The sequence below is a fragment of the Planococcus citri genome, chromosome 1 (genome assembly GCF_950023065.1).
Source record: "Planococcus citri chromosome 1, ihPlaCitr1.1, whole genome shotgun sequence".
In the NCBI taxonomy this organism is placed as follows: domain Eukaryota; kingdom Metazoa; phylum Arthropoda; class Insecta; order Hemiptera; family Pseudococcidae; genus Planococcus; species Planococcus citri.
In genome coordinates, this window is record NC_088677.1 from 49,629,439 (window position 1) to 49,653,798 (window position 24,360).

Sequence of the window (24,360 nt, forward strand, 5' to 3'; positions counted from 1 at the left end):
AATCGAATTAGGTAGGTAGTTGAAATTTTAGTGAAGGGGTTTCAGATTACGTGCTCGTCTCAAAGCGTGGTTTTCGTTGAAAATGGACCCTCACTGAAAATGTTTTATGGCACTAGGTATTTGATGATTATCTACATAAATATTGACTGTGATGGTGACTTACTTATGTGAGATGGAAAAAGTAGAAGAAATGTTTGTGGTAAGATGTAGATATTTTTGGTGTATGTACGATCCCATGTTAGAAACTCGTTAGATCAACGAAGATTAATGATCGGAGAATGGAATAAGCCGCATTGATGTTAATGAACCTTGTGTATACATATCCATATGAGATACGAAGTATTTTGAGCCAATGAGAAAGAACATTGCAGTAAAATGTATTTTTTTCTCTTTGCGGAGCAATTTCATAGCGAGCAGAAATCGTGATACAGTAAAATGTCGTATTTATACGTCTCGTCTACATAATAATGCATAAGCAGAAACAGAAGTATCTTGAGCAGTCAGTGCAGACTGCAGAGTAAGCTACATGTATGTATATAACGGAGAGATGGTTCGTTCACCTGGGGCTGAGCTGGACTTGGGTGCTGGGGTGTGGGGTGATGTGCTATGTAGAATTCAATATAGGAAAGTACACTGCAGTTATACGCCGCGCCGTCGTCCATTTCTCTCCCCTTTATATCGCTTTCGTTTTTATAGAAAAAAATCGCTTTTCAATAGGATCACCTGGGCCACGTGGTACAAGATTTGGGTGCCACGATGCTGCGCCATCGATGCACCTGGAATACGCAGACACGTACGTATAGGTATGCTAAACAATGAAATGAAATGAATTTTGAATTTTGTGTCTTACGTAGGTACTACCTATGCACTTACGTCTACGTACAATCGTACATGTGTGGACCCTACAGAAACGGCCTCCTTTCACGTATTGAAAATCTATATCTGTACAAGACGCATAATTCTGGCATGGAACCGAGAGAAGGGTACCATATACCGTTGGGTAATTTATACGCTGACACCTCTCTCGTTTCCTTTAACAACCTACGCACCTTGGATGCTGCCGATGCTGATGCCGATGCCTATGCAATGCGGCATAATGCACATGAAAAAATCTGGTTTATCGACTCGATAAACTTAGATTGTGTACAAATAGCTCGAAAAAACTTGGGTAAAACGGATAAACACAGTTCAAACAACATTTTATTGTATGTACCTCTACCTACCTACCTATCTACCTATATCTCTACGTACCACGTTATCGTTATCGATTCGAACACAAACCAGACATGACCGCTGTGAGAAAAATTATCTTTTTGTTTTGCCTACGTAATCGAAATTCAAATATTGCCAGTCGAAGTCGAGTAAAAAAAAAATAAAAAATAATATCGACGATGCCCGTCTGGGTTAGAATATCACTCGGAGAAATGTTACTTTTTATTCGCAACCTTTGAGCGTCGGTAACTTATCAAGTTGACACTCGATTCTCCTCGAACGAGCTTCCTTACCGAATTAAATGTCACGACTTGATTTATCGATGAACTATTTGGCAATTTAAATTTTCAAACTTTCTCACAGCTTATCCTATGTTACGAAAGAATACAAACTGCCGTATTGTCGAAAATAACCCCCAAGTTGTAGCGACATCTCGAACAATTAAGTTACGTTATTTTCTACAACTTTTTTCATAAGTTACACTAGCTTTATACGTGGGACAATGTACATTTATACGCGACTGCCGAATTTTCCCCATGCCATTATCGTGAAAATCATTTCGAATTTTGTTACATGAGTTACGATAACTGACCCGAAAGAGTTGAGTTTTGTGTTGAGACATTCACCGAAAACGTACCTAATATTTAGGCGATAAATTTCATGCCGTTTCGATACGGAAACTGAAATTTTTTCAACTTTCTGAAGTTCTCGAAAAATAGTAGAAACGATTAATTGCTACAGCTTTTGAAATCGAGAAACTTAAAATAAGTAGTTTCTTAGATGTTCTCGTTTTACGAAAATACTTTGGTGAACTTCTGGCTGCCTAAATTCTGCGGAAAATAGATCAATTAGTCTTTAAATTTAAGGAAACAGAGAGAAAATTCACCGTACGAACCCAGAATGAAAACTTGAAAATTTAAACAAGCCGGCCGAATTGACTCTATTCCAAACTTTACTCGCATCGTGATCAAATCAAGCGAAATTTTTGGGTTTATTCGACGACGATGAAAGTTCACTTCAGAGCGCTCAACTGCTTAAGACTGACAATTAAAATACGCCACCAAACTAAATTTCAGAGGACGGAATTGCATGCTTAAATTTTTAGCGAATTTTTGAAAATTCATTTGGGTCAAAAAATGAAAAAAAAACAAAATTTCGCAAAATTGACCTAGAAAACTGAAATTTGGTTTGTACCAGATTTTCGACCTTCCAGCTCGATTGGTAATGGTTTCAAGCACTTCTGAAGCCATTTATTTTATTTTTCTCTGGAAAATAATCTGTCGTTTTTTCAAAGACCGCGGATAATCAATACAATTCAAGAGGTTGAAAATTGGGTACATTGGCTCTGAGTATCGGGTAACTCGTGGCCCAAAATGTAACAAATTTCTCATTTCCAGCAAATGAAATTATTTCAAAGTTTTGGATCGACTCTTTGGGATGGTTCATTACCTGATTGGATTTATTTTTTATAAACAAATCTTTGGAATTTGTCGGTATTGAAATGACAATTTACTAGAAGTGGACCGATTGAAGTTGAAATCCAATCATCGACATTGATCATTTCGAAAAAGACTTTTAAAAAAACAGATAAATTATTTTTTTTCAATTTAGAAAAAAAAATTGCTGCTGAACAGTTTTTTGTGTTGGTGCTTGGTAAGTAATATTCTGTGACGTGGTAGTAAAAATACTCGAAAATTGCAAACACAAAATAAAAAAGACCGGTGACCAAAAAAAAACACACACGCGCCAATAAAATTGCTTGTAGAATTCATAAAAAAAGAATATATTGAAAAATGGGGTTTAAAACGAAAACCGAAGGAATTCCAACTTGAACAAAAAATTTCGATGTTTTCTAGAAATACCTAAGTAAGTATCTAAAAATTGAAGCACCTTCTTGAAATTGAAAAAAAATTGTAATACTTTTTTTTAAATCCTCAAAAAAGGAAAAAATTTAAAATAAAAAAAATGAATTAAAGAATTAAAAAAATACTATCCACCAAAACGATTTTAAGATGTTTAAAAATGAAGCATTTGTTTCGCTAAATACCTATTGAGGAAAAATAGGTATCAAATAAAAATTGATGAATTTGCCATTGAATTACAATTAGCTGATAAGAACATGAAAAATCTCTCAAAATTAAAACAAAAAATTGAATTTTTTTCCTGCTATCATCTCTACCTTATTTTTATCAATTTTCTTTTTTGAAAATTCTTCGCTCGAAAGTAAATTTCGTCATCATGAGTGCCACCTGCTTCCCCTCCTCTTCACTCGTTCTAGTCCTCTCGGCAGTAGCCATAGTGCCATACAATATAAATAGTTCAATACTACTTTTTTTCAGCACGTTCGTACGAATTATTTCAGCGCTACGATTTTACTGTTCTTCTCTTCCGTACCCTATCCACCCTGCGCGATTCTGATCGTGGAAGAGCGCGCGCATCTCAACTCCTGTGAGTTCGACTCGACACATCATCTGACCAACGTGTTCCGTATTTCTAGAAACCATAACGGTTTAGTTTTGGCGGTATTTTGAGCTGGGAGTGTTGTGTCGTTCAAGTGTGATTGGTGCTTTCCTGCTTTCGAAGTATTCGTAAACTTACGTAAATATAATTTAATTTTTGAAATGTCGAAAAACATTATTTTTTCGTCGATGCATCGCGTTACTCGATTTTAAAGTTTTCATTTTTATTTTTCGAGTATATTTTTCGTGAATTTATTTCAATTTTATAGTGAATGTGATCTTGTGACTTTTGCGGTGATTGATGAGTTTGGCATTTGGAAAAATAAACTGAACAGGAATTGCATCCGAAGTCGACATGTTGGTTGTTAATGGAGTAAACGAATGTTTAGATGTGAGTAGTACAGATTTCAAATTCCTTAACCCTTTCGGCTACGAGACAAACTGACGGATAAAACTTGAAGTGCTTTAAACTGAGTAAGGTCGGTTGCTGCCCAGAACTCAAAATTTGCTGGAAATCGCACATTCAGAAAGTATTCATGTCACAAATGGCAATAAACCTTAAATTGACTATTTTTCGATTTATGACACCGAATACCATTATAAATCAAAATCAAGCCTTCTGAGGCATCTGATATTTCAATATGAAAATATTGATAACAAGCATTTTTGAAAATAGAAAAAAAGATAAGCTAAAATGAAATAAGTTTGCGTAAAAAAAGAAATTTTTGAAGAAAAACAAGGCTTGCGACTTCAGATGGTTAGTCAAACTGCAAATGTTTGAAGGTGATTGCTTGTGGGAGGATTAAAATTGATGGGAAAATCTTTGTGTTATAGAGAGCATTTTTCGAAATTTTTAAAACCCATGTCACAATTCAACGCTAATTTTCAATGAAATTCTGAAAAAAATGATATCATTTTCATTTTGTGACACATACATCTCTCTTGAGGAGATTTGCTTGGGCGAGTAAGTCACCTCAGAAGATGACTAGGTGAACTTTTGCGAGCATTTGAATTTTATGATGGATACTATGTCATAAAGACTGCGTTCAATGAATTCATTATCTGTAAGATAACTTCTAAAAAGTAATTCCAGTAATTTCACAACATGATATTCGTATTTTATTTTTATCATCTCATTATGACCAACCAGATTGAGGGCTGTATTATGACACAGTATCTATCATAAAAATTAGCGTTGAATTGTGACATGGGTTTTAAAAATTTCGAAAAATGCTCTCTATAACACAAAGATTTTCCCATCAATTTTAATCCTCCCACAAGCAATCACCTTCAAACATTTGCAGTTTGACTAACCATCTGAAGTCGCAAGCCTTGTTTTTCTTCAAAAATTTCTTTTTTTACGCAAACTTATTTCATTTTAGCTTATCTTTTTTTCTATTTTCAAAAATGCTTGTTATCAATATTTTCATATTGAAATATCAGATGCCTCAGAAGGCTTGATTTTGATTTATAATGGTATTCGGTGTCATAAATCGAAAAATAGTCAATTTAAGGTTTATTGCCATTTGTGACATGAATACTTTCTGAATGTGCGATTTCCAGCAAATTTTGAGTTCTGGGCAGCAACCGACCTTACTCAGTTTAAAGCACTTCAACTTTTATCCGTCAGTTTGTCTCGTAGCCGAAAGGGTTAATCTCTTTTAGTTTACATAAATATTATTACAGATGTAGTTTTTCCGATGCTTTTCTTGAGCGCAGAAATCCTCGAAACAGACTGAACTGCATAGCACCTAAGTAGGTATGTACCGGAAAAATGACCTTGTAAGATAAAATGGTGCTCTTGAATTCAGATCAAGAACCTAGACGAGGAAAAAGTCTACCAAATGAGTATTGTCTCGAAAGATTTTCTCTACTCGTTTCTCAAACTCCAAGCTAGACAAAGATGAATGAATAAAGATTTTATAAAAATTATCAATCAACATAAATGACACAGACACGTGTTTCTCTTGTGTTTGATTATTATAACAAGTCTGTAAAATTGCACAAATACAATATACATAATATGATGTATGCACATATGAACGCTGTTTCTTCAATCCCTATCAAGACTAGATTAATCGAATAATTAAGATATTTGAGGTAAGGCAATGGTGTTGAAGCTACTAATGCCTCATTTTTCTTGTTTTTTGTTTTGAAACACCTACGTCAATTGTCACTACCCGAAATTCATGACGTACAATAAGGTAGATAAGTATGCCTAAATGAGCAAATGAAAATGGACAGTTCTTTTCGTAAAGAAAGTAGGTATAAGAAAGTATACGTCACTCAAGACGTGAAACTAAAATGCTGCAGTTTAAAATTGAGTAGTTATCAAATTTTGCCATGACGTAAAGTTCAAGTACCTAGATAAAAAAATAATGTACCTATCTGGCAAAGAACGAATACCATTGATGATAAAATTTGAAAGAGAATATTGTTTTAAATTACCAATACGTATAACTTTTTTGATAAGAGCATTATACGTTTACTTTCTAACGATATTACCAACGAGCTGGCTGATAAGTGAAAATTATCAGCTGTAAATTTGGAATAGGAAATGTACCAGTTTCAGGAACACGCTTTGAATAAAAATCCATTGACATTGCCATGAGTCACTAGTTTACTCAGATGGTATTTGCAAAAAAAAATAGTTTCGATGATGTTGTGTAATCTCAACTCGTTCACATATCTGCGGAGGGCTAGATCTATAGGTAGGTAGGTAGGTGAATTGGTATTCGTCGTGTCATCACCATCGCCATCATCATACCAAATACCTATACATACATATATGTAGTATGCCTGTATGTACAACGTCGTTGTCGACGTAGTAATACATAGATATGATATGCTTCTGAAGAGCTACATGCAGTACGTGCGTATGCCAATGTGTATGATTGTTATGTATGTAATGTACACATTGTACATTTTCATTTTCAGGTCATAATTACAATGGCTGCAAGTTGTTGTAGTTACGCCGATGCCGATGATGGATGGCGTACAAATTTGTCAAATTAAAAACTCGTAATTCTTTCGCAGCGGGCGAAATAACGGCTACAATAATTTAATGGAATGCATTCGATTAAATAGAAAACTTTCTCATCGACGATATACCGATTTAAATTCCAACCCACACGTCGTTCGGTGTTAGATGTTTGGTGTTTTTCATATCCATTAGAATGGCCCCAGAATATTGAAAAAAACCAACCGTACCAAGGCAACAAGTAGCGACGATAAATAAAATATCAAGTATTGATTTTTCTCATAATAGCAACTCCTACTCGGGTTACCTTCCAAATCGTGAAACTTCGACATCAAATTGCGTGGTTACTTATTACGTACCCATATGTATGTATAGTATGTACCCGGTACCGGTAAATTCACAATAATGTAGAATTATAACAGGGATACCATACCATAGAGGCGAAGACAGAGACTGAGGCATACCAGAAAGAGAACAAAAAAATACGGAGATAGAGATAGGTAAACCTTTACAACGTCTCTGTTCTTAGGTCAGAGCACAGAGCCAGAGCCACCGACCAGACTGGAGAAGGTCCACAGAAGTGACACAACAAGAACAACGGCAATGTGCACTGTACAACGATAAATAATGGGCACTGGCATTACAAACCATGTACCGGCGATGAGATTAGTGCTTTGCCTATGTCTATGGCAGAGGACCTTGAAAGTTGCGGTCGAAGCGTTCCAACACTTGGTAGTAGACTTCAATGGTAACATTCTCCAACTCCGAGTTGAACAATAAAATACGAATAGGTACCTATTTCAAGCCGACTGCTCATCCATTGGATGCCTAAGAACGCCTCTATGTACTGTTTGTACTTTACGTGTTGGTTGTTCTTTGTTATTTTGTAAAGTACCACCATGTCTGTACCGCGTACCGTAACTTCGAGTTTGAGATAACGAAAAGTTTATCTTCTTTATGGTATCTTAGCTCTTGGCCATTGACGATGATTGCCCAAGTTTCATCAAACGATAAAGGCATGTGCAACGAGTGCATTATCCTATTAATTCGTAAAACTAGGATCATGGAAATGCCTTTAGTTTTCTTTGTCTTTTGAAAAAGTCCTTTCAGAAACGTGCTGAAAAAATGACGGTATTTCGTAAATTTAACCCTCCATTTGATGAAATTTCAAAATTTTACATTTTACATCTGCAAGAGAATTAGTTTTCCAATTTTATTTATGCTCTATATGGGGATACCTTGAATATACGAGGGAAAATATTGGTAGGTACAGGTACTATAGCGTACTGCTCGTAAGTTCAGTTTTTATTTTCAGCAAGTACCTACCTTTAATTTGTCATTTGTCAGTTGAATTTGAAAGATTTATTCTATACAGCTGGAAATTTTCTTCTGTCTCAATAATTTTGTGAAGTAATTATTCGATCAGTTACCTACACTTAATGTTCTTAAAATAAGTAGGTATATGTATATTTCGGCATTCTCGAAACTTTTCTTCAACCAAGCCAAGACCAACGTATCGAAAATCGATAAGTACCGACTTGAAAATTACCTTCGTAGAATTTTCCACGAAAAACTGCATACGCGGTTGAAATTTAGCTGATTACTCGGCTTATCAGTACAATTCAAAAATGTAGGTAGGGTACTGCTTAATCTTTATTTGAGAATAAGAAGTACCTGCTTAATGGCATTAATTGTTCACGTGCAATTTGTTAATTTTGTTGTTAATGTTTAGATTGAGGTTTTTATCTCGTATCTTTGGTACATAATAAACATATTGCTTAAGACATAAAAAAGTAAACTTTTTTATCATAAATTTAAACACGATGTGAGGTGAATGTTGAAAGTACGCTGCGGTTGGCATTTTCGTCCAACGTCGATTCTTAGACGTAGCAAATACAGTATAAGACAGAAAAAAAATGCAGCGCATTAATAATTTCTCAAATCGGCTTCTTTCAAAGGTGAATCAACTTTAATAAGTGTGTCTATCGAAAATGCGAATACGAGTTTAACTGGTTCTATGGTTGTTTTTTTGCACTACCTCCTATATGGATACGTGGTTGCATGTTTCTATATTTGGTTTTACTCGTCGTCGTCGAATCATAACCGGCTTATCGGCTTCAGTTCACATGCAGAGTTACGTGTATGAAAATGCCGCCAATAAAGGGGTTTCGCCTGGGTTTGTGTGAAAAGAATTCGTAGACTACTTATGAAATTCTTATAGCTGACGTGGGTACTAGAATAGGTAGTTAGTAGGTAGAGGTACCTATTCGTATGCACTGTCATGCCACCCCGGTTTGATCTTGAATTGAAAATAAATAATGGGAAATGAGCGAATAAGAGGACAACGATGATTAAACAAAATATAAAAAATTAATCAACGCCCCATTATCACTTATCTGTAAAAATGATTGAATTATCAGCTGAAAGTAGTGGCGGAAGAATGTAGTCGTTAGACACATAAACTGTTATCAGAGGCAATTGAGTGCGAGGCAAACGTGAGGGGGTGTTTTAGGTCATTATTATATGAAAATTAATATCTCTTCGTATCATTAAAATGAATAAATTGATATTAAAAGTTACAGAATCATTACTGTACGTATACGTTCCCTACAAATCGTAGGCAGTTTACATATTATTCGTCACTTTTTTCAGTTTTCAAGTTTTTATTTTTGCCTCTCGTCTCGTTGTCTACGATATTGCAGTTTGTGCGAACGAATTTGCTGAAATTCCGACCACATGTAGGTATACGGTTTATGCGACGAATTTACGATGTAGGACGCACATATGGTACCGTTATGTTGTCTGTAAAATTTTTAAAGCAATAAAACACTACTTTAAGGCCCGTTTACAACGTGTAACTGGATTCGTAATTCGTATCGATAAAGAGCAGTTTTCATAAAACAATGATGAGGTGGTTTTAAGGTGTCTTCCGATCAAATAGATAATACTACATTCTACCAATGAAACACCTCTCCTCTTTCTCATAAATTCTATTTCTCAAGTGAATCAATTTTTTTTCTATAATAAATCTGGGTTAAAAATATACTTTAGAACAATATGAAAGGTGGTCGTTCCATTTTATGATGAAGAGGCGAGAAAATCAAGTCGAATATGCGCCGAAGAATCGGTCATTGTCACCACTCATGTAACTTTTTTCACCTGAGAAGACCACTTGTGTGAAGATAATATTTGCCACATTCTCATTTCGATCTTGTAAACTGAAAAAAATATCATTAACGTTACATAATTTTGAATATTTTCTGAATCATCGAATCTCGGATCCTCCTCCTCCTCCTCCTCCTATTTTGATCTGTTCAAAACCGTATCTTCCTCCTGCCAAACAACTCGTTTTCTTTTTTTTTGCACCAAAAATTTTAGGAAAATTAATTCAACGTGAAATTTCACGTTTCCGTTATCTAAAGTAAAATTATTGTTATTCATTCAGTCAAACTTTTTTGATTGCAGTACCATCCATTTTTCCACATAAAATAATTCACGTGGGGAGTTACTTCCTTCCGTTCCGGATCTGTTTATCTTTATCGAAACTGATACCACATATACAATTTGATCGGTTTCTCTTTATTTGATAAAAACGTGCTGATACAGCTCCACTCGTTAAAACACAGTACAAAATTTTAAAAATACCGCTCGCGAATATTTTCAAAGTGCTGAATTCCTGATACTTTAGCCATTTCACGGTCGGCCTAGTGCCCTTCAAAGACTTATTTCTGGGTACGTCGTACCCTTTGATGCATAACCCTAAATAAATATACATCGAGTTATCATCGATTCCATTTACCTTACGTACTCGTCGACTGTGTTAATTAATCAAAAACAAAGATAGTAGAGGTAAGTATAGGTAGTCGACGGTGGAACGAGTACAAAATCCAAATACGCTAAATTTTCGTGTAATTGACTCGAACGGTCGATGATACACAATCATGAGTTTATATGTATTGATTGCAGAGAGGGAGGGGGTAATTAATTCGAAAAATAAGCGTTTTAATGTCGATTTGATAAGGTAAACGAGTGAAATATTCGATAAATAGAAATAATAATTTCAGCTGATGATTTTTATATCGGTGTTACCTACTCGTTGATAAGGTATCTACGAGTAGTAGGTAGGTATGCTTCCTTATGGACGAGCGATCTTTTTCTAGTCCCACGTATAAGGAGATGCTGAGGCAAGCAAATGGAACAATAAAAATTATTACGAGTCTTTCACCTTTCCCCGTCCTTTCCCCCCTTCCGGTTTGTTGAAAATTTTCCATCGTTGTAACGAGACTGTACAGTCTGCAGGTACGACACTGCCATCGACACCGTGTAGTGATCGTATGAGAATGAGAAGATGAGAACTGAATAGAACAAGTACATATTTGTACGTGGTATAACTTGTTAGTAGAAAGTCTGTTTTTGTAGAACACAGGCACTGGATCGAGCAAAGATCAAACCGTTTCGTAGCACGTGAGAGACACGAAGTGGGTTGCGAATACAAGTGACGTCACATGCCAGACAGTTATTGCCTTACGCAATTCTAAGAAATGACTTGTGTACCAGTCAAATAGCGCGATGCGGTAGATTGGTTGGGTAAGGTAGGGCAGGGCAAGATATGGGCATGGTGCGGCAAGGATGCAAAAAAAAAAAATGAGAAGTAGAAAATGCCTCTGAACTGATAATCAAATCGCACTCACGTATCTCGGAAGTCGACGTAACATCGATGTTTACTTTTTCGATAACGATCTGTGCGCGGATGCTATGACGTTGATAATGTGTGCGGCATCGATAGTATTAGTCGACAAATAGGTCATCGTCGTTAAGGTGGCACTGGCATACGCCAGAGAAATCCAATACCAATTATATTTACGAGGTTTTCCACTCATTTGTTCGTCGCGTTGAAAATTATCGATGTTTGCAATAATAACGGATCCTCTTCGCTTCGCAGACAGAGACTGTATCGACGGTTGAATTTTTTCATCGTGAAATGTGAATAACCCTGACGAAATCTACGATTGCTGCTGGTACATCAAGACAAGCGTAAGCGGTCAGTGATCTTTAGGTTGATGCGCGAGAGAGGTGAAGAAGGTACCTATACACATTTTCCATTCACGATCAGATGTATTTTGAGATGTTTTATAAACGAAAAAATTGTACGGTTTTAATTTATCTATTTGTGGAGGGTATCTCTCTGAAAGACTCGATGTGTATTGTGTTGTATGTACCTAGGACCTACCTGTAAATACATGCCAACACCAATATCTATATAGCTTACGTGTAGGTAACTTTGTTGTTTGCTGTTTGTTCATCGAAATAGGCTACAATAATTCTTCTGTTTCGAATGGCAGAATTATTTCTCTCACATGACAAACTGTCATTATCGTTAACTAATCATCAGTATTTCCGTTATATGGAAAAATACGCGTAAAATACATCGATGACCTTGAGGAAAGCTCCAAAAGTGTCACTAACGAACTGAAAATTTGTCGATTTCGTGATCGTCGCGATGATAAGGTGTTTTAAGCAATCGCTGGGTCGAACAATATGGGTCATTTCGTTCGAGTCAATTTTTTTCAATTCATATAGGCTTTTGAAATTATTAACGAATTGGAAACATCGATAGGTAGTTAGGTACCTTCATTAGCGTGACCTAAATTTTTTCAATTTTCACCTGTTCCGCCTCTCATGAAATTTTTCTCAAGCAAAATATGGGATCTCATTTACCTATTTTAAATATCTAATGATACGAGTATACGAAGCAGCGTCCAGGAGGGAGAGGATCTCGTATTTCCAGTGGACTTTGGCGATGGAAATCATCGAAAAAGAAAAAAAATCAAGTTCTGGAAGAATCTCAAAATTTAAAGGTTAAACCAAAATATGTGGATTCAACCATTTTTTTTCTTACTTCTGTGCCTGCTCCAAAAATATTTTCCGAATTTAAATTTTTGATTTATTCGTACCTAATTGTAAGGTACATACCTACTTGCTTAATTTGATCGTTTTTATTCATCGTTATTATTCTACATCATCATTGTAAATATAGTTACGTCTGTACGTAGGTATTAAGGTAGGTACAGGTAACGATACAAAATACCTACAAGTAAATAGCAGGATAGGCTACATTTTGGTAAAATCATACATTTTAACGAAAAACACGCGATAATTCCGATATTTCTTACGCGTGCACGAGACCAAATTTCAGTTGAAGCAAATTCAATGTGATAGAGTTAGATAATTGAAGAACTAGTTTATTCCAGAAATTCTAAATAAATAGAGCATATTGTCGTATTGATGACCAAACGTTTTTACGAACAGGAATAATTCTTCGTACAAAATATATTTTTCGTTTCTGCGAATAATCACACTCACAATAAATTGAATTTGAAAGAAAAAAAAATCATTACGAAACTTCGTCAGTTTACTCGTAAGTTGTAATTGTAAACCCTGAACACGAGAAAAATTCGTCCATCCGATGAAATGCGATGCATTAGCATTATCATCGTCGTTCGTGTCAGACTATTTATAAAATAATTTCGACACGACGATGATAAATTAAAGAATATAATATAAGTAAAACAAACACTCGAAATATTCGTTTATCTCATATTCTTATTCGCGTTATCAAAATATTAAAAAATGATCGATTTTCTCATCAAACACGTGATTTTTTATCTTCGATTTAGATTACTCTTATCTATAGTGTTTAATGAACGTCGTCGCTGGCTTATAAAACCGCAGAAGTAATTACGAATTTGTATTTCATTCGAGACCAGCAATACCAGCATGGTACTACAGTATACAGTTACACCAAAAAATTGACAGTTCGAAGATAAAATTTACGTCACGAGAGTTCCCTATCAGCAGACTCGAATGTACTTTGATAGAGTTGATATCTGAGTGTTTTGCAATTGTGATAATGATGAAAACTTGTGCAGGATGCGTGAATCGCTCGTTTTCGATGTTTTTTATGTACACGCTGTCGATTGATAAAAATTGATTTTCGAAAAAAATATAACACTTCAGATAAATAGGTAGACGCTTTAAAATACGAGAGGTATAGCCTCGGTGAATAGTTTCTTTATTTTTTATTCAAGTGCCTGGAATGATTAGGTATGTACGTATTACGAAAGCGAAGATAACGTTTAAAAGTTTTATTGCATCAGCTTAAATATTCAATGTGCCAGGAAGGGGCACTTCATTTTTCAGAAAAAAAGAAAGGGAACACGTGTAATTGGTGTTTTTTTTTGGGGGGGGGGGGGGGGGGTATTAAAGACACGCTCAAGTTTGAAGCTGGGCAATTGGGGGCTCCCATCCACATCATCGTCCCCGTCTCGGCTATTTTCTTCCTACGCCTCTTTTCAGTAGATGATCTTATGCTTTTAATGCTTTAGATAGGAAAAAAATCGATACCAATTATCCACATGTAGGCCCACCATACTAAAAAAAATCTGAGAATCATATTCAAGGATTCATTTTTAGGTAGAAAAAAAATGAACATCATTAAACCTCTTCGATTTAGGTATTGCCTTTTATCTCTTCAAATATCAATACCAACGTTAAAATGATCGAGTTTAATTTGATACGAAACAAGAAAGTAGATTAAAGTTGAAGTAGGCTATTTTTTCGTTACGAGCATTTTTACGATCGAATTTTGCTCTCGAGTCTCATCGACTCATCGTTATTTCCGTTCAATGAGCTCAACACTTGACAGCAGAAGGGCTATAAAATTAAACTATGTACGTTGGTGCGAGCTTTCAAAATTCTGAAATAAGCCCAAAAAATACCTGAATTATTTCATTTTTCCATATTTTAATGTTGATAATTTGAAATACCCACCAAATTATGATATGTAGATTTTTGGTAGCATTGGTAGATATGAACTGTTTTCTGAAGACTAGATATTTTGTAGTCTCCACAAGCACTTTCGGAAATCAATTTCTTGGGATGGTGGAGGTGGTAAGAGAATTGTACAGAAAGTGAATTTCATTTCGTTTCTTTATGGGAAGTTGCAGAATGGCTCGAAACCAACACCAATCAATCCGAAAAGTTGAACGGACCCAAACCGAATTTCAACTCTCCATCTGCATTCGATTGAATTTTTCTATATGGGTGAATGGGTCAAATTCAAATACCTATTTAAAAATTTAATAGAAATCAAAAAATTAAATTCACCATTTGAAAGGCCTGCTGCTGTATTTCTGAGAGTGTGCTTTTGATTTTTTTTGCACAGCAGTTTGAAAAGTTTGTCTCTGCTGGGATACCTCGATCTAAACATTAGGTTTTCGATAGATGGCGATAGAAAACCGATCGATTATACCTACGCTAATAAATTGTGTTCATAAAATTCAAAATTACAGCCAAAAGGTGAGTTGTATCCTTTGCTTCGAGTTAAATCCAAGAATTCAAAATGAACATAGGTGTTAAATAGAAATTCTTTTTTCCGATAAGAAAAAAATTTATGTTGAGGCAATGATATAGTCACAGAGAGAGAAAGAGAGAGAGGCTGGCACATGTTGCGTGGATTTGGTTAAAAGGAAAAGAGAGGCAGAAGAAGACCGCCGCCGCGCCGCCACCACCAACAGAAACGGCGAATTATTTAACGGTACAGTCGTATTTGTTCTCCATATCATGCCCATGCCAAAGAAGCGGCAACGCGGTTTAACAGCACACGCCGAGGTCGCGAACGTAGCGTAGTTATGACGTCAGAGATGGCCTGCTCTACAGACCTTACTTCTTCCTCCTCGCGCCTCAACAAAAGATACCCTTTTTTTACGTTTACGTTACGTAGACCAATTCAATGAAACGTGAAACGTCACAGTGACGTCACTTGACGGACAGCTGCGATGTGATCAATGCCTGACAGCGTAATCTACATATAAAATTTTTGGCTATGAATTAACATTACGTTAAGTTAAATGAATGGGGATTGGAGAATTTAAAATTTGTATAGGAATAAGGAGAAGACTTGTCAAATTGGGATTCTGCGTCAGAAAAGACTCTGAAAACAGACAAATTACAAATTCGAACCTCGTTATTTTTTAAATAGATTTGAAGTTTAATTCTGTAGGTAGTTGTAAGACTGATAAAAAATAAATATTTTTGTGTAACTGATCAACATTTTTTCTTTTTGTGATTTACAGGTTCGGGCAAGACCAGTATATCCTAATTTCGGCACCACCGTGTTCATAAAAACAGGATTCAGAGTGTAGGTTAGGTCAACGTTGAATTCAATAATATCGAAGATCCACCACCTGTATTCACGTTATCACACCGATCAAAACAGCATCGCTGGTTCAGTTTTATTAGCCTTATTGCTATCAATGACTACTACATAAATTTATTCGATACCGGGTGATGAATTGTGCGGATATACAAGAAAAACACACATTAATGCGAATTCAATTGTAATTCGTAGTCATTTTTTTCCTCTTACGTAAATTAATTGATAGAAATTTTTTACGCAGTCATTAGTCAACATGTCTACAATGCAAGTAGCTAAAAGACAACATTGTTATTTGTGCGATTTGCCGCGTATGCCTTGGGCAATGATACACGATTTTTCGGAACCCGTGTGCCGCGGATGCGTTAATTACGAAGGAGCCGATCGCATAGAAATTGTATTAGATACGGCCAGACAGATGAAACGGGCTCACGGATTCCAAGAGAGTCGTAGCGCCTCGGTGAATTCGGCGAATAACGGTACGCTGGCTGCGACGCATCATCACGCTTCTGTCTCAAAATCATCGGCGATGCATCGGTCGTCCGTTGCTCACGATACTTCGCATCAAAACGGCGTAACTTTCATAAAAAACGAAAGCTTGGAAGTCGTAGGACTTCCGCCGACTGCCCACGTGTCCAACAGGCAAAGCCAGCAACCAGGACCACCGCCGCCGGGCTCCGCCATGCACGCTAGCTACGCTACTTTGCATCATTCCCGTACTAATTTATTGAGCGATTACTCCGCAGCAACCCAACAGCCTCAAACTAGAACATCTCAGAATCAATTATCGCGTAATTTACAAGCGTCTTCGGAATCCGAACACGAGATGATTTCCGGTATACAAAGAGCATCGGTAAGATTGCCGAGTAATGCGCATTTAACAGCTGCCTCCGTAGTTCCTCATCATGTACCTCAGAATCATAATGTTCGCACGACGCCGATGGCTCAGCAATCACTCGGCCTCAAACGTGGCTTAGCAGCTCCTATCGAAGAAGAAGATAACCATCATCCTCAACACCATTCGCACAATAACGGAGACGCACCGGCTACCAAGAGAATGTTAGCTGTTGAAGAATCGCAAAATCAGGCTCAACATTCCAATACCAATAATACCTCTAGACCTCCTTTGAATCGCGGAGATTCGTTGCCCGCCGTCAGCATTGCTGTACCGTTTACGCCTGAAAGGCCACCTTTCAAAACAGAAGCTAAACATCCTCTACGTACATCGTCGTTTGATACTGCGGCTACGTTTAAAAATAATGGTACGTTTTATTCGTTTGTAAAAATCAGTTATTAGTTATTACCTAGATATCATATTAAGTAAGCACACACGACGTTTATGTACCTACTTGTGTATCATACTCGTACTTATACGGGCTGTTGAAACTTGAACTGAACGTGGAACATAAAAACTGACTATTGTCAGATGTTTGGTGAGAACCGAAACTTGGAGCAAGGTTATTCTGATCATATTCCTCACAGATCAATGCTGATGGAAATACCCAAATCCCAATCACTAATTAGTTTGAACAATATGTTCACTCAAATAAATCATTAATAAGTAGCTTTCAAAATGATCCATTTCATAGTACTTACCTACTACCTATCTTTTTAAAAAAATATATATACCTATTACCTACCTAGGTATTTATTATTAATATGGGGACTGGGGAGACAAGTTTTTCTGTCTTAATTGATTTTTGTCACTCGATAGCTTTATTTATGATTCGCTATCTTCAACTACATTATTTCAGAAACAGAAATCCAATCCTTAAGTGTAACCTAAACTCATCACAAAGTTCTGCATCACGCTATTACTGATGATAGCGATGCTATACTGAAGTGTGAAGTGAAACTCCCAAACTGATGAACCTTTCGTGATTTTTGATAACACTTGGCACTTGAACCCATATTTTCAACACCCAAAAACGTTAACCGGTAACCTAAACCATTGTTAAGTCACAGCTTCAACACTCAACAGCCCTGATATTGAAAAACACTTCACATCCTATGCCGATGCTATGAAACACCAGGTACCGCGTCGTTAAGTCTCTCATTTATACTTTTTTATTGTTATGATTGCAAATTACCATTCGCAGTATTTGAAACGATCGACTGCCATAAACATGGGGAAGAAATTGAGTTAAAACTTCCATTATTACCTAATTTATAGGCTGTAAAAAATAATAATCGTCTTGGTAGGGTTTGCGTAAATAGAATGACATATTTTTAAAGATCAGGTTCAAATGCTGTAGCGTGACACAGTGGTACAGCAATCGATTTATGAGCACTTGTTTAGAAAGTGCATCCAATTCAAAAATACAATAGGTAACACCGATGCATCAGACTACTACTGCCGATGTTTTTTCCCAAAAGGTCGTTCGACATCGATCCACTTACTGACACGTACAATCGATAGTATCAAACACCTACCTGCCTAAGCTTTGGCTAAAATTTCGTTTTACGCAGTCTGCCCACCAGCCTCTCTTTCCGCATACGTTAGATGAAGCTTGAAGCGTAGTCGACTCAAAATCTACGTGTTTTCTCGCCAATATGAATGTCGTACCCTATCACCGTCGCTACGTCATATTGTCATACTAGGCTCGACGAAAACACCGAACTATTTTTAAAATCGTAAGACCGCAAAAACGTTCGCTCCGTCGTTAAAAATCCGAGGAATTTGCAATTTTTCATTGATTTTTATTCCTGCCACGATAACCACCTCGTGAATAGGTTAATTTGGCGCATTGATCAGATAATGTGCGTCTAAGATGTCGCATAGAGCGTAGGAGACGCAGGTATGCAACGCGACGCCGCGCCGTGAAGTTTATTAAATAATTCATTAAAAGGCGCGCCGCGTACAATGCTAGGTGCACTAATTGTCTAAAAATGTCCAAGTGCGTTGATAATGTCGAATTTAAAATCGCCACGTTGATTTGTATTCCGATTTCTTACAACGTGACGTCACAGTTTGTTCTGTACTTCTTCATCTCTTCTTCCGTGCTGGTGTTTTTTTTATTCCAACAGTCATTTCTGAATTTTGTTGTGCATAATGAAAATATGCGTGCATATTAGTATTACATTTGACGGCGCGGCAGTGTTTTTTTTCAACGTTTTTCTCCTTCAGGTATACACAAGTCACAAACTCATCTTTAAAAAATGCGGGCTGAATTATTATTAGCTGTGATATTAGACTACATTACCACTGCACCGAAGATCTCATTATTTTACTATGTTTATGGTTTTTTCTTCTTTTTTTTTTTTAGTATTGATAGTTTGATACCTTTTACTCAGTTATATCGTACCTCTACCTACTTATTGTTTGACAACGAGCAAGAATATTCTAGCGTATAATTTTTATAGGATAGTTTACCCCGTGCTCGCCATGTATACAAAAATCTAGTCAAGATATTCACACGCGTTTACATACTACCTACAAAACACCCGCGTACAAAATTTAGCAAGATACTTTGAAAATTTGTAAGTGAACAAGTTATTACAAGAAAATTATAAAATGGGAAACTGAATGCTATTAGATATACTTATTATGTACTTTTTTTTTCAATGCATGTGAAATGCGTGTATTCACGTACACAAACATTAACACACCACGTCGAAATGGCGATAACCATTTTAGCTTGATTATCATATCAAATGGGAATTAAATCCGCATATATCGATAAAATACTTGTACTTAGTAGTTAGTACTGTATGTGGTTTTCGTGAAGAAACCAGACATTTATGTACTACATATGTATAGATTTAATGTTCCTCATGTTCTATAAAATACGAGTATCGTGAGTCTATTAGGTTCTAGCTCTGCTACCATTTTAAATTCAAATGCAAGTCTACACTCGAGAGAAGTTGACGATCTCAATAAATCGATTGTTGTAACCACCTGTGATAATTCTGTACAGCAAAAGAACGTTCATTTAGATGAATTTTGTTGTAAAAATATCTGAAAAAAAGGTCATTTGTTTAAAGATTGGTATTGGCATGTACTTCTGCTATTCTGAATCTTGTCTAAAAATCTGAACTTATTTGGAAAAAAAAATGCGTGAAAAAATGATGTACCTACCCTGGTCCCTTCAATTTCCAGATTAAGCTCATGTCAGAAAAATCCATTATGTACATGGTTTGTCAGCCTTGCATCAATGGTATGTATGTACATGTGAATTTTGCATTTCTATGCGAGGTACATAGCAGATACCTATTGCTGCCTGCTGGTATTGGTGAAAATGAGCCGAAAAAAACTTCAGTTTATTCTGTAAAGAAGATCAGTGCACGCTGACTTCTGGTACATATATCTAATAGAGCCAATGGAATCTGCTACTATATGCAGATGCACGATACATCGTTATTTTATGGAACATTCGTGTAAAATAAGAAGCGCGGTTCGTGGTATATACGCATGTAAGAGTAAAACATTTTTTATATGGATTTGTGTAGGTTATCCCGGTCAACCACTCTCGAATGGTACGGGTTCAAGCTCTCCTCTCGGCGGCGCAAGAACCAATTCGCCCCAAGAAACTACGCAGCAAATTCCTCAAGGAGGCAGTAGTCAGAGTCCAATGGCTGCTTTGATATCTGTCGCCGATAATATACCGCCCGGCTCGCCCAGAAGTGCTGGTGGAAGCCCTCCCAGCTCTGCAATACCTCGTTCAGCATCTCGAGGCTCTCTGCACTCTCCTAATTCTTCAGGTAACTGACCAACATAATACTAGATGCTTAAGGTTGTTAGCAGATTATGCAACCAGCGCGTCGTCGTCGCTCGTTCAAATAAGTACAAGTCCGACAACAACCTCTCGTTCGTCGACAAATTTGCATTATCGATGGGTTTATTTTTAAAACACGGTGCATTTATGGTTGCGTCACCATCGTGTGTATCGTCGGGTTAACGTTGGTACCACTCGGACTGGGTTTTCTTTTTCTTTTCTTTTTCTTCGTCTACTCGACTTCCTCGCTTACACTACGTTCATGTTGAAAATTTTCAAGGTCTAGGTAATTCGTGCTTAATCGCATTACCTACCACGTTAATCGGGGAAATATATTTTTGAACATTTTCTCGATAACCTACTCGAATTTTATAGCACAAAGATTAGTTTTTTCACGTTTGGTTTAGATTGGATACGAAAAATCGGGAAAGAAGGCGGTCAATTTTTTTTGTTCTGTTCGGATTCTTGGATCGTTTGTACAATCGGAAATATTTGCGTTGTTCATACTCGAGACAAGATAAACCAAACCAAACCAAACCAAACCAAGCTACTACATCGGTATGTGGTATTGAAAGAACTTGCAATAATAACCTTTTTGTTTGAATTATAGGTTCTTCCAGTGGCCGAAGGTCATCCGGAAGCAGACACGTTAGTTCAACGACAGTCAGCTCCAGCGAAGCTGTAGCAAACGGTGTTCCAGAACCTGGTGTGGGCAACGGTTCTGGTCAGGAGTCAAATAGTAATCAAACGCCGCCCGCCGCCGCCACTGCTCCGGCTGCCGCTACAACTCTCAAATGTACCCTTTGCCAAGAACGACTCGAAGACACACATTTCGTTCAGTGTCCTTCTGTACCTCTTCATAAGTTCTGTTTCCCATGCTCGAGAGAAAGTATCAAACGTCAAGGAGCGGGTTCGGAGGTAATTTATATGATTTTTTTCTTCTTCTCCCCTGCCTAAATGAGCCGACCGCGCGTGTACGCTACAACTTGCGTATCGTATATTAGGTACACATTATTTTATATACACTACATATAAATATTTTTTGTTTATTCCAGGTTTATTGTCCGAGTGGCGAAAAATGTCCTCTGGCTAATAGCAACGTGCCGTGGGCGTTCATGCAAGGAGAAATCGCAACTATTCTAGGAGAAGATTTCAATAAAGTTAAAAAGGAACGAGATACATAATGGATGCCGAACCTTAACCAATGAGACACGTCTTCCTGTCGTCAAGGTTTTTTCAACGTGGTGCAGACGTGATATTCTGCACTCATATTTGCATCAGACAGGTGGTCCGAGGCGTATTCGGTATTTGCGATATTCGATATATCGTTGCGAGATAATATAATTTTTTCCAACTTTATACATACCTCCAGAGAATCGTCGCGTCGCGTCGTCGCACGGATCGCAGTCGCAGACCGCAGAGCAATTTGTCTCCAATGTTACTTGTATGTAGAATGATGGCCTTACTGGCGCTGGAATAGCGCTAATCTAAGTACGGAGGCGAACAGATCGAAGTCTTTAGCCAACGTAAGAGGATCTTTATATGCGTTGCATTTATGTAAATACCTGTAAATTTTTACCTGCTTTTGCCCGCCTTCTCTCCTCTCCTCCTCTCTTTGTCAGTTGTTGAAAAGTAGTGTGTAAATTCGATTTGATATTCATTTTTTCCTTATTTATGTACTTTTTGTTACAAATTGGCGTTTTAAAATCAAAAATGTATTTTTAATTTACATACTCTCGATCATGGTATTTTTACGATAATCGACGCTTGATATTTTTAATTCTATTCTTCCTTCCTCTCTTCTCTCGCTCTTTCTCTGTCTTTGTATAGTGTGTATTTATTTAATACGCGTATTTATTCGATTATTATGTTGTTACCAAATATGATATCAAAAAATGATCAGTATTGGTATAACATAAAACGGTTCCATGTTTTATTACTATTTTTCTTTGTTGAACAAATTCGAATATTTTGTTTTATTCAACGGAAGTTGAAAGATTTAATTTATTTTATTTTTTACCCATTAACAATAATTTGGCAACGTTGTTTGCAATATTTGAAAAAATTCTATCTTCTCATTCTTTTTCGTTGTCACTAAAATGCTGCTAAAATTAATCTGCGATTCTCCGAAATTGTTCCTGATGATTCGTCTAGCATTTAGATCGAATGCAAATGAATTGATTCGTAAAAAAAATTCTGAGTTTGAGGCGCTTTTCATCTGCAGTATTGCTAATCAAAATTCAATAGAAATGTGAGCTTTTTGTTGAGAACGATTTTAAGATGATTCAGACTTTTTTTTAGGATGAAGATTTTAATAATGGGCTAGTTTTAACCTAAGATTTTGAATTCGTGCTTGATAAATTTTGACCAAATTAATTTCTGAAAAATGCTTAGAATTTGTATGTTTTTGAAATCTAGTGAAAAAAACACAATAGGTATTTGGAATTACTGGATTACCTATAATCCATTCATGTAGAAAAAATTCTGAAAAATCGAAGAAGATCTGAAATACAATGTTGCCGAATGATGAAATGAATAAAGTTGGAAAAATTTTTACGGGTGTATTTCTATAAATCGAAACAATCACATAATTACGCGAAACGAAGCAATCATACGCGAGTAATGATCGTATATAACGCGAACTTCGAAATTCAGCGAGTATCCGATTGAAGAATGTAATTTTAATTTTATACTTTATTCTGGGCATTGTTACCATATTTTTTAATAATTCCTCCCGTTGATAGAGACGACGGAGCGGCGATGGTATCTCAACATTATATCACTGCGTTCATAGCTCGTTAATGAACTTTTTTTAAAAATTTTTTTCTCGAGTAAAAGGTTGATAGTTCGAAAATCATCCACTCGAAAGAATTTTACATTTTTATTGTGTATTGGTAACTCTGCCCTGGCGGATATATATTAATATAGGTACTCGATGATGATATTTTTCTTGTACTTAATTATTACAATTGAGAATTGCGAACCTCGATATTATTATTTTTATTGTACGAAGATCGTCGACAATATTTTACGCTCTAGTCGAAAAAGACGACCGAGAATTGGTGAAATGTTTCACCTAAATCGCCGCAATGGCGTTTTTTGATCGGTCATCATAATATAATACCTATGTATAATGTGTAGTATCGAAATAATAAACTTTGTACCTATAGGACCAAATTACCATACAAGCCTTTTACAAGTATTTTTTACGAGGTAATTTTTAAAAGGGCGGAATTTTTACCTTTTTACATTGCGCTAAGTAATTTTTTTTTGTTGTTTTTGGAAGAAGAAAGTGCGCACGTAACTGCGTACCTATATATAATACATAATTTAGATCGCGGCGCATATTCGCTAAATGGGCTGTACTAGTTAGTATAAACATAACGGTATTTTCGAAGTACAAAAATTATTACACTATATTTGCATTTATCATTTTATTAATGTACTGTGATAATGTTGATACAAATGCCATACGCGATGTAGTTTCTGGATACTGATATTATTATCTATTTTGGCCTTTTTTCCTATTATTATTGTAAGCCAACTTGTAGAATTTTTTCGTTTTCAAATTGTAGAACGCGAGTGTAAATTAGGAATTTTTAAATATTACTTTTTTTTACTATGCGCATTATTTTAAACTAATGTTTTCATGCTTTTAAGTAATTGTTTTTTCCTCCTTCTTGATTATAAAAATAATGAAAAATTAAAATAACAAGATCTCCTTTTTATTTTTATTTATTGTTTTTACGGTAAATTAAAAACAATAAAGGTTCATATCTA

General features: G+C 36.2%; 1 protein-coding gene across 5 annotated transcripts; it reads left to right on the top strand.

Annotated features, from left to right (window-relative positions):
* The first annotated feature begins 3,676 nt into the window (after positions 1 to 3,676).
* LOC135832479 (interferon regulatory factor 2-binding protein-like A) lies at positions 3,677 to 24,360 on the top strand. 5 transcript variants are annotated; one of them, XM_065345744.1, is made up of 6 exons: positions 3,677 to 4,062; positions 5,358 to 5,430; positions 15,786 to 17,127; positions 20,315 to 20,566; positions 21,191 to 21,498; positions 21,636 to 24,360. In XM_065345744.1, exons 3-6 carry the CDS (start codon positions 16,122 to 16,124, stop codon positions 21,762 to 21,764), a joined length of 1,695 nt encoding a protein of 564 aa, XP_065201816.1. In that variant the 5' UTR covers positions 3,677 to 4,062; positions 5,358 to 5,430; positions 15,786 to 16,121; the 3' UTR covers positions 21,765 to 24,360. The 5 variants fall into 5 exon arrangements, with proteins under 5 accessions (XP_065201816.1, XP_065201817.1, XP_065201818.1 ...); XM_065345745.1 differs by having other exon boundaries at positions 5,364 to 5,430; XM_065345746.1 differs by having other exon boundaries at positions 5,391 to 5,430.